The sequence below is a fragment of the Periophthalmus magnuspinnatus genome, chromosome 1 (assembly GCF_009829125.3).
Source record: "Periophthalmus magnuspinnatus isolate fPerMag1 chromosome 1, fPerMag1.2.pri, whole genome shotgun sequence".
NCBI lineage: Eukaryota > Metazoa > Chordata > Actinopteri > Gobiiformes > Gobiidae > Periophthalmus > Periophthalmus magnuspinnatus.
Genome location: NC_047126.1, coordinates 11776937 through 11792933, shown reverse-complemented (window position 1 = coordinate 11792933; position 15997 = coordinate 11776937). Strand labels below are relative to the sequence as shown.

Below are 15997 nucleotides of genomic sequence, written 5' to 3'. Positions count from 1 at the left end.
TTACAAGTGATTCAAGGCCTCTTCTGTGGTCTTTAGCACTTGATGGCATAATTGAGAGTAGGGCTACGTGATTTGGGGAAAAAATCTATTTCAAGTATTGCAATTGTAATTGGATATTTTTTTTTAAGTAGAATTCTGTTCAGAGACCATTAACATTTGAAGGAACTGATGAACTAATGAAAGTTTGTAGAGGTCTAAACTACAACTATAGAAAGATTGTTCTATAAAAGAGAGGAAATTTTGTTTCTTCGGAGGACATTCTATTGTCTAAATAACTGCAGTCTTTGAGATGAGATAATTGGACCAACTCAAATTCGGATTTGATTTTGCAGCCCTAATATAGCGAGTGCCCTTTTCAGTGATCCGTCCTGGATGAGTGTAGACCTGCCTTAATTCTGTTTTATGGCTGGTTTAGCCATGCTTTAGTATTAGATTATAATTTCATTATTTTGTCCTGGTTCTTTAGTGTCATATCACTATTATCATATGACACATATTCGTACTGAATTAATGACCACTGATCCTTCTGTAATCATGTGTTTTGAGTTGGTGCTTAATCTACTGATCTAATCTTCTAACCTACTTTACATTCATTAACTATAGCATTTTCCACCTTTTATCTTGTCATCTCTTCTGCTGTGATTTCTTCATTAAATTCCAAGTTGGATCAATAAAACTAACCACACAGTAACCTCAAAATCTCAATGATTCTCAATGTTCTGTCATTATCTCCGTGGGGCAGATCTCATGTAACTAAATTAACGAAATGCTAATTGGGTCGGGAGAGGCCCACCCAGAGCCACTGTCCCGTAAGAGAGGCCAACAGTCAACAGCTCTCCTCTGACACACTTGCGGCCCCCTTACAGTCGGGATAGGGTGCTGCTGAGCCTCCGCGGGCTGTTATCAGGGTGCTGAAAGCACCCAACTGGTATGTGACAGTGGCCGTTAGTGACAGTTCCCGTCCCAAGTCAGTGAGGGGTGGGGGAGGGGGCGTGGAGGTAAAAGAGGTGATCCATTTGATACCCGTCCTGCTGGACACTTGACAGGAGCTGTCAGTGAGCCACGGGGCGGGTGATGCTTATCGATCAAACGCACCTCCTATCTGTCACACTGACCTTCACACACACACAGGGGTCTAACACTGTCAAAATGCATTCAATCATAATCACAGAGCTGATGTTTTAGACAGGACTCTTGTGCCTTACCATTATTGCTAATCAAGACATATTTGAAGTCATGCGAGTGTCCTGTTTTAGTGGTGCATTAGTTTAGGCCTGAAGCTGTTTTACTCCTGGATTTTTTTTGCTTTTCAGCGTTTATGACACAGGTATGCAATTGATTAAATAATATTATTATTGTAGTAAAGTTTGAATGTTACTATTTTGGCTTAAAGTCATTAGAAATTGATCAGTTACATTTTTATTGTGTTTTATTCATTTCTATCTGTCTTTAATATTTCGACTGGGCTATTATTTTAAACATTACAGAACCTGTAAATGTCAAGACTCCAGAGATAGATGAAGTGCAGCTTCATATGACACTGAAAACTTTTAAGCAATATTTCTTCAAAATCTGGCCCCCGTCCCTACAGTGTATTTTTGCTGGAGGGTTAGTCCTGCAGCGAGCGGCTAGTGCAAGGGGAGAGTCTGAGGGACAACCAGTCATCTTGTGGTGACTAACCCTGTGTTTACCCGGGACCAGCAGCACCGCAGCATACTGGACCACTGTACTTCTGTCAAAACAGTGTGCTTGGCAGCAGCTGCATATGAGAGCGCAGATTTGAAGAGAAAATGGTTCTGATGTGTCCATGACTGAGAGCAGACAGGTTTGTGTTTTTGATTAGGTGTGTACATGCAACTCCTGCTCCTGCGTCTGCTTAACACAAGTGCTGCAGTCTGAGGGCAGGTGCTGCACCATGTGTTGTGAATGGGCGCCCCCCACAGTTCAAAGAGGTCATTACAGCAAAACCTAAATAGACAAGTTGACAGGACAGGAGTTCGTTGTAATTACCACTGGTGGAATTATATAACATATTTATAATGGAAAATTAATTCGATTATGTGTTGTTTTTTTTTTGTTTGTTTTTTTTACATTATTTAAGACGTGTAATGAATCTGTCATATAGTCTGCTTTTCAAAGATGAATGGTATTCATATTGGCTTATAGGTTTATAGATTGATTATATTAATTTGATTACTCAGTATCCTTTTATTTGTTAATGGGTCTATGTAACAATAGATTTAAATTAAAGTAGACATACTTTTTACCCCACAAGGAAATCTTATCTGCATTTGACCCACATTTCAATGCCTATATGGTCAACCTGTCAGGAGCAGTGGGCGATCGCAGTGCAGTACCCTGGGACCCATCTTCAGATCTTAAGCTTGGTTTGCTCAGGACTATAACTAGCTGGATCATTAGCATAATTGTGCGTATTTTCATTTGCTTAAATATTCACTCTTTCTACTTCTGGTAATTAACATCATCACTTTGTACCTTCACTTACGTAAATAAACATTGTACGATAAATACACAGCCTTCTGAACAGCCCTTACCTGCTCTTCCTCCCTCTGCCTGATCTATAAATACTCTCTCATCAGCAGAGGTTGGCTGTGAGCGCCGTTGACCCTGGCCCCTCTCCGTCCAGCAGTGCAGTGATTTATGAGGACCCGGGCTGGCGCTAACCTTGCACTTGGGTCCTGGCAGTATAAATGATGGCAGGTCAGTGGCGCGGGATGGAGGCGAACCAAAGACTCTTTTTCTCTCTTTCTCTCTCCTATTATCACCAGTGTGAGGCTGACAACATCATCATCATCTCCAGGGAGTATAAATACTGCTGGATCAGGTGACAGCGCCGGCACTGGCTTTTGATGGGAGCTTTAATTTCATGCCTAATTTCTCTCGGCAAACAGCGGATCGATGCTGCCCTGGTGGTGCTCCCTATCCTTTCTGCTTTCCTTGGCCTCAAAGACATAGCAAGGAAGGACAAAGAGTGACCGAACGGCTGACGATGAGGAGACAGACGTTTAGCTTACCTGTAAACACACAAAGATGGACAGCACACCTTTATGCGCCAGCACATTCATTTGTGAGCCATATTGGTCCTACAAAATCAATAGCCCCAACTGATGGCTTTGGAAATAAGTGCAACAAGCAGACTACACAGCTCCCACCTGTGTGTGCGCGAGGTGATAAATATAAGCTTGTGTCCCTGCTCACACCCCCGGGGACGCATTGAACTCTAGCCCCTCCATAATGACTTTGTCTACCTATCGATCCAGCTATGATCCATGTACTGTAATTCTTATATCATCAGCCCCGGACCTGGCAATAACTCCCAGTCATATTTCGGGCCCGGCGTCCACTTGACAACTTAATGATGCAGGGACACAGTGCCTGAGTTTGGCCCCTCCCTCCTCCTGCGGTCCCCTGCAGGCCTCTAATCTCTCCTTGTTCTTTCAGACTAATACCAGAGAAGGAGAGCAGAGTCTGTTCTCTCCATAGCTTTGTGTTGAACCACACGTCTTCACCTGTGCGTGCTTCATACAGAGGGTTAGTGTCTCTAGAGCTGTGCATCTGTCGCTGATTTGGAGCACACTCCCTGCAGGCTCCATGACGAGCCCAACACGTCCCTCTTTAGTCCCTGTTCCCTCTTTCCCTCGTAGCCCGAACCATATTTCATTGTCATTTCGGGCCTCTCTTGTAGCCTGGGTGTAATAGCTGGAGATATATGGGCTCACTTGCGCAGGCCTTCTGAGCTTCCTGAGCCTTTTATAAAACACTGTCAGAGTGACAAAACAGCAGCCCCTGGGTGTTGGGCCACAGATGCCCCTGGTCCTGCAGCCATTCCTCAATATCCTGCACTGATCCTTTTAGCAACTGATAACATCTGGGGCCTTGGACAAGACGAGTTGGACCAGTCATCACGGACACAGTCGTAGCTCATCTCTATAGCTCTCTCTATAAGCAATAGGCTGTCTGTCTGTCAGGCCTGTTTTTATAAGAGATGATTCAGGGTGCAGCCCTTGAATCTTGAGCCAATAGGAAACCACAGCCGCAGATTTCCTTAGTGCTTTACTGTGGCACACCTGATTGTGCTAATCAAAGAAACAGTGCGGTCCAGACATGAGTCGTTTGGTCAGACATGTTGGATTTAAAGTGAGCAGTGAGGCTGAGGGCTTTTGTTCATTACTGTCGCAGTTAGATAGACTCTAATGAGAGTCCATCTGGCCACAGAGACACTTAACAACCTGCACCTCTGAGGCACTCACTGATGGAGAAGTGAGCACTTAAGGCAAAGCTCTACTGCAATTAAAGCTGCTACATTCTGTCCCCTCACTTTGAGACAATAGACTAAAGATAATTATTTGTATTATTTTAAATTACACATCTGTTTCTTTAGATTTTGCTGTCAACACTGGCCTACCTTTAAGCTTCTGTCCAAGTTCTGTAGGCTCCTGCTCATGCTCTCTCTTGCCTTGGTCTTGGGAGCCCTGATTTAACTGTTGAGAACGAAAAACAGTTTATAGTCAGTCCACATTTGAAACAGTAGGCCGAACTGGTAGAGGGTAGAGAAGTAGAGAAGCTGCTTTTTAACAGACTAGGCCTACACAGCACTGAAACTCCTCATTCCATTCTCGTGCCATTGACTGCATTAACCTCACATCTGCCTCTGTATCAGCCATCAGCCCATTTTCACCTCACCATCTCCTCTTCCTCCTCTCTCCTCTTCTCGCGCTCAACAGCAGCTACGGCCCCCGCCCTCTTCCCCCCAGCCTTAATTGGGAGTCAGGGAGAGCAGTCGAAATCGCATTAACGCGGGCCCTGCCTGGCTGTGCCATCCATCTTGTTTTTTATTACGCCGCGCCGGGGCTGCCTGGGCGCTGCCGTTCGATTTGTCACCGGCCTCGTTCGCTGATAACAGGCATTTGTCATCGCCTTGGCTCCCTGTTAATGTTATCATCTCTTCCCTGACAGCCGCCCTCCGCCGGGGAGCGCCGGCGACAAAGCACATCCGTCAAGCGAATATTTCCACGGCTAAGGGGAGCGCACACTGCAATAAGCCACATTAAAGCACTTATGAAGGGCCTGTGCGCGTATGCGCGTAACTGTGTGTAGTGGTGTCATTACCGCGCACAGGTACGCGCCGCGTAGCCCACCGCTTGTCTTTGCTGTAAAAAGCAGAGAGGTGGGGGCCGAGGGGGAGAGGAAGAGGTAATTTGTTGCAATTAATTACGCAGTGAGTGTGGCTTTGTTGTGTGGGAGAGCATTTTATCTGTTGGAATGCCTCCTCGCCAGGCTGTGATGCTATTTGTTTGATTTATAGCTCGTGGCTGCCCGAGGCGGAGTGAGTTAAGAGTTGGTGTGTGTTTTCACATAAGCACAGTGCGGCGTGGCATTATCCACAGAAATATAGTGTAGTGTCGAGACAAGCCCTTTTGTTTGGGAGTGACGTTACATATGAACAGGCACGAGGAACAGGGCCTCAGTTTGTCCTCTCCCAGGAGTTAAACTGCGGCCCATTTGTCATTCAGCAGCAAATCAACAACTGCTCACACTGACCTTCTCAAACCCAGCAGCGCTGCCCACCCTTTTCTTTGGCCTCTCTTCTTCGACACAAACACACTCTACCTCTACATTTTCTTCATACAGATCAGCCATAAAATGTGTATCATTTGGAACATACTTCAGAATGTGGTTGTACTTGCAAATGGCAAAATAACTTTCCACAGACAATTTAACAACCTTGTCAGGGTATAATAGTGGATGTCTAGCCTCTAGAGCGCTCTCTTGTGTTGTGCAGAACAAGCAGGGTTGTGACAACATATCCATTCAGCCCCAGTCGGGGGCGGTGGTCCTTCTGCAGGGCCTGACAGATGGATCAGCCAGCCCAGAGGCTTCAAGTACAAACACATGAGAGAGAACCACTGCTCCCATCCCTCCCTTTACACTGTAATAGTCCCAAATCTGCAGCTCTGGCACAAAACAGAAAACTGCAAAATGAAGACAATCAAGAGGTGGTGTATAGCTGTATGTTAGAGGCTTATTTTACTTTAAACATTAAACAAACCAGGAAACAGACAGGGGCCATAAACCAATAAATGTCAGAGAAATAAAGGCTATGCCAAATCAGTATGTGTATGCTCAACGACAAGGCAAATGTAAAAAAACAAAAACAAAGGCAGAACAGAGTTTATAATACGATGTATGTTAAATAGCTACAACAAAAAAGCATACAACAACGATGAGCCATACAAACATGTCTGATTGTTTCATTTCCAGTGTAAGTGGTGAAATGACTACTACAGTAGCCATAGCGTTTCTATCTCCTTTATGTAGAGATCATATCAGATATAAGGTTATAGTAGGACTATTAAATAAATATAATAAATATGTAAGATCCTATTTACCATGTTGCACAAGCAAATATGTTTTGGTAAGCAGTAATAATATCAGTAATAAGTTAAAAAAGGTTTAGTTCAAACATATTACAGTTACTAGAGAACAACAAGAGCCTCAGTGTAAAATCAGATATGGTAACATTGATTAAAATTCCTCTGATGGTTGAGTTGAAATGCGTGACAGCTTGATGTCTGTCTTGGGGATAAAGGCGTATTTTGAACATTACTAGATTGAGTATGTGTTGATCTTTGTACATAAAGCAGCAGATTTCCTCTTTTCTATGTAAATGGCTAAAACTTTAGCCCTTTACGTCGAATCACCATGTCCAAGGGTCCCATAACCGTTCATCATAGACATTTTGAGATGTCCGTTTGACGTTAACTCATCTTCAAGGATGTTGTTTCTGGAGGCAAACATCTGACTGATCTCCATAAATGTTTTATTCCTGGTCTCTGGAATGATGATGGTCGTGTACAGAGCCACTCCCAAACAAATCACACAGAATATCAGGTAACAATAAGGACCCATGTCCATCTGAGGAAACAAGGATAAAATAAGGTATTATGACCAATTATGATTTTAATTTAAAATTTAAAACTCTACAGTAGTTGAAATAGAATAATTAAACATTTGCAACTATAGATAGATGGCTTACATTTACATATGAACTTTGCAGTAAAAGAGAAGATAATAATAATAAATACATTGGTTATTAGGCGTACAGGTCTGGAGGTAGAGTGTAGCTTTATGCTGTTTAAAATTCTGTACAACAATGCATGAAAGATCATACCTCCAGGAAAGGGAAGAGGAATCCTATGGTGAAGTTGGACAGCCAGTTAAGGCAGCCTGCCACAGTGTAGGCAGCGGGACGGTGAGACTGTTTAAAGAGCTCTGCAGTGATCAGGAAGGGTACCCCGGCTATAACAAAGGAGGGAAATGAAAACATACTTTAATTAAAAAGGGCTCATCATCTTAGCTTCATAGCTCACATAGTTAATGACCAACTGAAGAATGAGAATTATTTGCTAGTAAATTAACATACACCGAAATGCATTGCAAAGTGTGTTTTTTGATACAATAATTCACAAATGTGTAGTAGGTATGTGTGGTCAAAACATGCACTGTATATTGCATTTTTCAACAGGTCTGTGCACAGTTTTTATTTATTCTGCCATAGTAACATTGGTGCTTTTCATTTAGTTTCTTTCTTTATTAATAATTCCTGTACATTCAGACACTAACACTAACAATTTTTTCATTATGACAAGGAAAATACAGTATAAAATGGATCATTTCTGTCTTAGCCACACAAAAGCCCAGTGTGTCTTCCTCGATTCATTAGCTGGAAGTACAACAGTATCTCTATAGCATAGCATTGCCCAGGCGTTCAACACATAATTCTTCATTGTTAGAAGTGAAGCTGAAAAATGCATTAGTAAAGGCTTTAATGATGAGCTCTGCCCTCATTATCTTTGCATGATAATTGCAGAGATGAAGGTTTCATATTGTCAAACCAATAACTAGACTATAATTTGTCAACATATGTGGTGGCTATGGAGCGCTTCGGTGTGCAGTCTGCAATTCTTGTGAAGGAAACCATATACATCACGGATAGCTTATGAACAATGAGCTATTAAATGTGTAATTGCAGCCGCAGAAATCATCAGTGTATGTAAGGTATGGATTTTGCTGCCTTTTGATGAATTGCATTATGTAAACCAGCTCCGTTCAAATTCATCATCCTCATAGGTCCAATTTAACATGGCGCCAAAGCTTATAAACTATTGCCTCCTAATTCACTCAACTCCTCCTGTGTAGAAATGGTTGGGGGAATCAGAGGGTGTGTGGCAGTTATAGTTTCCTAATTTATAAAAGCAGTGAAATACTATCTGGAAATGGCTGCTATGATCAAAGTGTCCAGCAGGGAGCAGTGTTACCTTACATACAGGGCAGTCTAAATAAGTTATTGCATAGAGATCAAGCATATGGAAATACTACACATATTGAGTTAGTTACACTTCATATTAATTAGCATGGGAAATGTCTTACCTGGGCCAATGCAGAAGCCAGCAATGATCCCAACAACACAGGCTACACTGACATACCGCATGATTATTAAATGAGGCTGCAACATAGCAAAAACAAATGCTATTCTTACACGGATGTATGAAAAGAAAAACACAATTCACATTAAATTATAATATCAAAAAGCGAAATACTATGCCATCAGGTTTGCTTTGATATCTATTTGTATTATACTTGTTAATTTAGAAACCTTTAACAATGAGGGCAGTTTTTGGATCAGTCATGGTATGGTAATTTGTAAATCTAAACAGAATCTAAAATAGAGTTGTGTAGAAATAATATATAAATAATCTGCATAGATAATAATTAGATATATGAAACTCCCATGTAACTGCTGAAGCTATGTTAATGCAGGTATTTTAACTGTTAAGTCATGTGAATATAGTGTACAAGTGAATACCTGTAAAAGGACAGACACAGTAATTCCAGCACAGCACACTCCCATAAACAGGAATCCACCAATCATCAAAGGTCTTCTACCCAGACGCTCGATGGTGAAACACTACAACACATCAAAATACATTACACTTACACCTTGGATCTACTTTAACAGAATTAACATACACTTATGCAGTTGATTAGATGTACAGGACACAATCTCACTAAATATGGAGCAATTCATCACAGAAGAAACAATATATGAATCAATCATTTAAATATTTATCCACAAACAAAAGTAATAATATGACTCCTGATGTTTAAATTGCTTTCAGAGTCTCAAAACGTCCCAAAACGTCTAGAGAAAAACAGTCAAAATTTAGTAGATGCCGTTTAACCTTGAAGAAACTCACCCCTAACATTCCAGAAATGACTTCAATGGCCCCTGTCCCCACTGTCGTGTACTGGATGTGGGGCTCAGGAATCCCAGCGTCCTTGAATATATCGTTTGTGTAGAACCAAATCTGTAATTGACATTGACCCAAACATGTATCACAAAGACACACAAACACACACACTTTGAAATATATAGCATTTTCATGGGGATGCAGAAATTGGCTGTGCTCATTTAGTGTTTACACATGATCCATCATAGTGATCGTTATTATCAGAACAACCATCACTCATGCATTTGAGATATGCCGTTTTATCAGTATGGACTTCTGACAAGTGCTCCCCTAGAAATTAATTTGTGTATCCTCATTAATCACACTTTGCTGATGCAACATCCATCATTGATGAGGTGTAGACGAGCTTGTGACGGGCGCAGTTAAATGCTGTCTTGTTGATTTAGTAACCACATGTATAGCATTTCATCACTATTCAGCAACATGCCCAAACTCTCTCTCTATATCACATAAAGCCACACAAAGAGTTTGGAAAATGTTCATATATTTTCAGTAGTAAGGTAGTGCTGCTAAATAGATTTACATTTTATGATTTCTCTACTAACTTCTATTTATATATGTAGGGACTGAATATATATCGATTGGCCATTTTGTTTCGGCACTCCAACTTAGATGTTCTAAAAGAAACACTGAATAACACTGAACTCAAATATGACTGACATAGGATCATCAATCATATTTGAGTTACTATTGCTTTCTTTGTAGCTGACACCCATCTGGTACAAAAACAATGCCATTTCACCAGTGACCTGTTGTACACATGATATTTGTTTATTATTGCTATGCTAAAACTGATCTGCCTATAGCATCTTAAAGTTTGTCCCAAGAGGTCTCATGAACAAATACAGACATCTGCTGGACAATTACATATTCTTTTCACCTGGCAGTACAGCGGGACAGGTGTACCTAATAAATGGACCAGCTGGTGCATAAACACTCCTACCTCAATGAGTATTATGCTGGAAAATGTTTAACAATAAGTTGAATATAGTGCTATAAGTCCAATAGTGCTGATATTTGTGCCACCCTAATCATGAGTTTCATCTTATTGGTGCTATGTTGACGACTTCTGCACATTCAAAAGATATAATATTTTGTTTTGAATTGTTAATTGCTACAGCAACAGTAGATTTTGATAACTATGAAACCCATGGAACAGTTTACTTACTGCATCAATGCCAGACAGCTGCATGCCGATGTTGACCACTATGATGGTGATGACCTGCCAGCGCACACAGCGGTCTTTGAGCAGCCCACACACTGAGATGGTCTCAATGGAGGTCAGGGAGCGTTGTTCTTCCTGCATCTCCTCCACCTCCGCTTGGATGTTCCCTTTGGTACGGTACCACTTCAGGGCTTGAGGAGAAAACAAAATAAGATTACCAGACAGAAAAGATATGTTTGCAGTGAGAAAGTCCAATGCCTATTTTTAGAATGAAAAAGCCAACTAACCTTTGATAATGACAAAATAATGTAATAATACAAAAGTAATCATTGTCCCTTTGTTTTTCCCTTGTGAACAGTCAGGATTCAAGTCTAAAGGAAACATCCATCCTTTCCCTTTCTTGATGACTCGCTACAAACATACACACTATTGATTACAAAAAAAAATAAACTGTACATGAATGTCTAAAACTTGAATTCATTCATATTTATTTTAACAATACATCAATAAAAAGGTAAGTACAAAAATTATTTTTGGTACAAGGTTCAACCTGCAATAGTGCCGTGAACATTTCCTTTCTCGATCAACAGGTATCGAGGACTCTCTGGAAACCATGGCAACAACAGAAGCTGAACCATCGTCGGAAAAACCACCAGAGACAAGAGCAGAGGCCAGTGCTCCTCCTGTGAGAAGAGGAAATGTTTTTAGAGCATAGTAACATGAACAGTGCACTGCGAAGACTTATATCAACCAATATTATTTGGACACACTGCACAAACCTTTCCCAGCAGTTCCCCAAGTCCCAAAACTTGAGCAATAAAGACTCCCATACAAATGTGAATACTGGGAACAAGACCCAAGAAACCTCTCAAGTTTTTAGGGGCAATCTCACCCAGATACATTGGCACCACACTGAGGGAGATCCCTGTTGACAAGAGAATGAGAAAATAAATAGTTAAAACTGTAAACACATTACATAGATTTGTATCCTTTCAAACCTACCTGAGTGAACCCCTGTGATAAACCGTCCCAGGATGACCATGGCAGGCATCCTACAGGTCCTGCTGAAGCCCATCAGAGCTCCACCCAAAAACACCAGCACTGTGATCCTCACCAGTGTCCCTTTCCTGTTTGGACAGACAGGGTGGGCCTCATTATTATGTCACACTAGATTCACACATTTGAACTGAACTGATCAGCCAACCTCCCATAGGTGGTTACGAGTCGGCCAACTAGCAGGGCCCCGGTCATCCCTCCGATAGCAAAGATGGACACGGTGAGTGAGTAGAGGACAGTGAGGGACTCTTCATCTGTCTCCCAACCATACTCCTCAGTGAGAGTCTCATTATAAAACTCTTTGATATACTATAGGGAAAAACGCATTATGATAAACAAGGGCAGCGTTTTGGCACCAATTGCTTTTAGCAGTGGTGTCCAATAAACTGGACCTCCACATCGTCACCTCATTAACCATTTCCCACAGCGCCACAAATTCAAATGTCAACATTTATCTAGCTGTGAGCTCAGAAAAAGCTCAGATTTTAATGTTGTTTTTTTTTTAGATGCAATGCGACGCACTATCTGCACAATTAACTGGATAAAGGGTTGTTTTGCCCAGACTTCTTTCTGTCATTAATGGTGAAATATCTTAGGGTCATCTTTAGACCTACTTTTGGTGCACTGGAGTGGAGCTAATATGAAATGACATGGTTCCGTTCTGAAGACTGTGCTTACAGGTGTGACCTCAATGAATTAGCTGCAGTTTAAGGTAAATAGGACAGTGTACTAAGATTAGAAAACTACTCAAAATGATCCATTATAACGTTGTTTTAATAGGTCTCAAGTGGAAGTGCTATTTTGTTTTCTGTCATAACTCCTTGTTTGCCAGGACAGTTGTTTAATATCATGTGCTTTTCAATCCTAGTTATAAAAGTCTTCATTTATTATTTGTAATGCATTTTGTTGGCCAGTTTTGTTCAACAATTCTGTGGAGGGTTGTGTAATAAATCAAATTTGAATTGAGATCGAGATTCAGTCATTTCTAATTGTCAGTAAAGCAGAATTTGTACAGTGCAGAAAGAAATGTTATTTATTTTTGGGTTGAATGGCAATGATTTAAAAAAAAAATTGGGACTGATCAATGTCAAGTGAAAAAAAAATCAAACAACAGCTCAAACAGACAGATTTTTAGTAGGCCTATATTATACTGGTGAGAGAAGCCTTGTTTAGTGGGCTATTCTATGGGCCTATATCTTCAATCTCAGTCTATGCATGGACAAACAGGAATGGCCTAGGCCTTTAGTCACTGTACCATTACAAATCAGATATGGACCAGACAGTACGGATCATGTGATGTATAAAAGACGTTGGAACATCAGTGACATGGTGAAACCGCTCAACATTTCACACACGAGCACATGACCGTACATAACAATTCTCACTCTGATGGCCCCAATGTACTTTATAGAGAGCTGTTTCAGGACAGGTGTTAGGTTACATATCATACATATAATTTCAGTGTTGTTAATATGAGAATGACAAACCTGGGCGGGAGAATTGACCACAGCCAAATTAAAACCGTATAACATGGAGCTCCCAAATGAGGACAAGAAGGCCACTAACAGCAGAGAAGGTGTGAGATGCTGAAACAAAGAGAAAATGTAGGCTTGCTTATAAGTCAACCACAAAAGGGATGATTACCGTCCAGACACATATTAAGTATCTGAACTGATTTGAACCATTGTAACTTTAAGATTAACTTCTCTGTACTAATTCACACATTGACTTTTACACATGTTCCTGATCTTTACCCTGGGTCTAGTGGCAAGCCGACCCCGTTTGTTTTATCAGGGCTTCGGACAGGCACAAAGAGTGGTAGATGACTTCAATATTGAGATTAGAAGTGGCCAGATTGCAGAATGCAGTGAATGTTAGGGATGGACAACATTTCGTGCCCCATGAGGAAAATTATGCTTTTATTGATCATGTTTATATTAGGCTTGGACAACAAAGTGCTGAGTTACATATTGGAAAGTGGTAGGCCTAGTTCCAAAAAGCAATGCTACAATGACAGTGAAAAAATTTGAAATAAAATCATGAGGTTGAATTTCTATTATGTATTAATGTACTTATTATAAATACTGTGAAAGTCTTGTTGGCCCAATCTTGTGTCGGGTCAGATGTCGACCCATAACTGAAATATAGCCTATCACCAATGTATATTTGAGACACAGACATTAGTAACAAATGTTTGAGTGCACTTAACACACAGTTCACCACACTCATACATTGTCCAGAGTTTTATAATAACAGCTCTAAATGGCATGGCTTACTATATTTGTAAAAGTTGCATAAGTTACAATGTGTGCAGTGAGTTGACCATAAGCCTAAGATTAAAGCAACAAAGTAACGTGTCTAAACAAGAGCAAATGATAAACCCAGTGTGTGAATGAGACTGAGCAGAGCATTGAAGTCTTAGAAAACTAATTTGATCTTTATTAGCGGATGGAGTGAATTAGCAGAGCCACATGTGAAAATAGCTCATAACAGACAATGCTGAGCAGTCAGGATTCAATTAAGGCTTGTTAGCCATCAGTCAGATGTGACCTTATCATCATGGTAAGCAACCATATGCGGAAAAGAAAGAAACGTTTACTTTAGTTTAGTTTATGCTCAGTCGTGTTAAACATGTAATCTACAACATCAATATGTATACAATAATCCCGTAAAATTGCTTGAAATATTTAGTTATAACTAAACATAATTTATTACTTACCCCTGTAATTTTCCCATATTTTTCCACCAGTAATTCCTCTGCCATTTTACTTTAAGCGTGCTCTTCCCTTGGGGAAGATTACAGTTCATATACAAAAGTTTTCCACACATCTCCATGTGTTGTCTACTCTACTTTATCTGCTCTGACGGAGGGGGGCGTGTCCAGCGCGCGGGCGGATGCTCCGCCCTCTTGTCCAATCAGAGCGCTGCGCTCTGTAAATTCATGCCCAGAGACAATTTGCGCTTCCTGGTTTTAACATGGTGGCCAGTCAAATTGGTAAGGATTAATGAAAGAACTATTAAATATGTTTTTGTAGAATTAAGTTCAGTTTAGGTTAGTGGACTGGTGGTAAGCAGCAGCTAGCCTAATTTCTAAGATATAGGCCTATCACATGAAAACATTTGCTAATAGGCTGTAACTATTCGTGCTTACCACGTGGTTTGGGACTTTAAAGTAGAATCAAGCAAATGAAAAACAGTCACCACTGATTGTTGTATCACCACTGACTGAGGCCACTGATTTAAAAATGGTATTCATAACTTGAGTAGCATTTTCTGAATTCTTGATAATGCATGTGTTTTGGTTGGGGTTCTTCTAATAAAGGCATAAGTGACTGCCCATACTATTACAGTTGTAGTTGTAAAATATATTTGTATATGCTCTGGCAGAGGACCATTTCATAATAGAAATTAAGAAAGTCATTTAACTCTTCCATTATGTCTAATATTACAAACACTCTTTATTCCACCAAAGGTATACAATTATTTCACTTTTGTGTAGGCTCGTCTAGACGGGATCCATAATTTGACAATACCCTGTCCCAGGAAAGCCGGTAAGAAATACACTATGTGTACACCTGTGTATGTCAGTGTGATCTCATCATTCATCCAGGAGTACTATAGTGTGTAAGTGATTTATGTGATGACAAGAGAAAGGGCCAACTGAAATCTGAAATTTGGATAATGATTCCCATAGCACCTTTACATTTATCCATTTAAATTTCATTAAATTCTTTAAACTCTTACTTGGTGTAACTTATGTACTATTATCTTGAATGCCACTGGCCTGGATGTGAATTATGAGATTTGATTGATGCAGTGCTCACTCTCCTCATCTTTAAAATCTAGCTAAAAATAAAGTAAACAGTTCCCCAACTTTCTGTTGGCTTGAAAACATAGAGGTGGTTCATCTTGAAGTGAATGCTCTGGCTCTGTCTCTCACACATGACTTTCTGCTCACAGGCCTCTTTGGTCACAGTGTCTCCTGCTGCAGATGTGACTGACATTTCACACCTTATGAATCAATGACGTGGGAATAACCTTACAGAGGAAATTGTCCTGTGAGGTATTTTATTAACAATTAATTTTATTCTATTACATACAACTCCCTGGAATTGTTCATTATTTTATCACGTAAGAGAAACTATGAAGTGGCCTAAATTAATATAATTATTTTTTCAGTGTCAATATTAGGGATGAACAATGTGTGAAAATGTAAATTCTGAGTATTGTGACTGCGATTAGATTTGCGTTTTATGTTTGAATAATAGGATTGTGTTCAAAGTTCACATTTTAAACATGTCCAGAAGAAAGACAGAAATACAAACATTGTATTATGCCAATTTAGCATGCTACTGTTGCATGCAAAATGGGCATAATACATAATGGCCTCTGTTTAACTACACTTATATTTATATCACATTTTGATGTGAGAGGATAAGAGTTT

At 40.3% G+C, this 15997-nt stretch overlaps 1 protein-coding gene across 1 annotated transcript; it reads right to left on the bottom strand.

Moving 5' to 3' along the window:
* Nucleotides 1–6025: 6025 nt before the first annotated feature.
* Nucleotides 6026–14380, bottom strand: slc2a15b (solute carrier family 2 member 15b). Its single transcript, XM_033979270.2, has 12 exons — nt 14273–14380; nt 13041–13139; nt 11702–11862; nt 11500–11624; nt 11277–11422; nt 11048–11180; nt 10501–10688; nt 9279–9389; nt 8888–8989; nt 8452–8527; nt 7193–7320; nt 6026–6936 (listed from the first exon to the last, which is right to left on the bottom strand). The coding sequence occupies exons 1-12, from the start codon at nt 14315–14317 to the stop codon at nt 6709–6711; spliced, it is 1542 nt and encodes a 513-aa protein (XP_033835161.1). The 5' UTR covers nt 14318–14380; the 3' UTR covers nt 6026–6708.
* Nucleotides 14381–15997: the final 1617 nt, after the last annotated feature.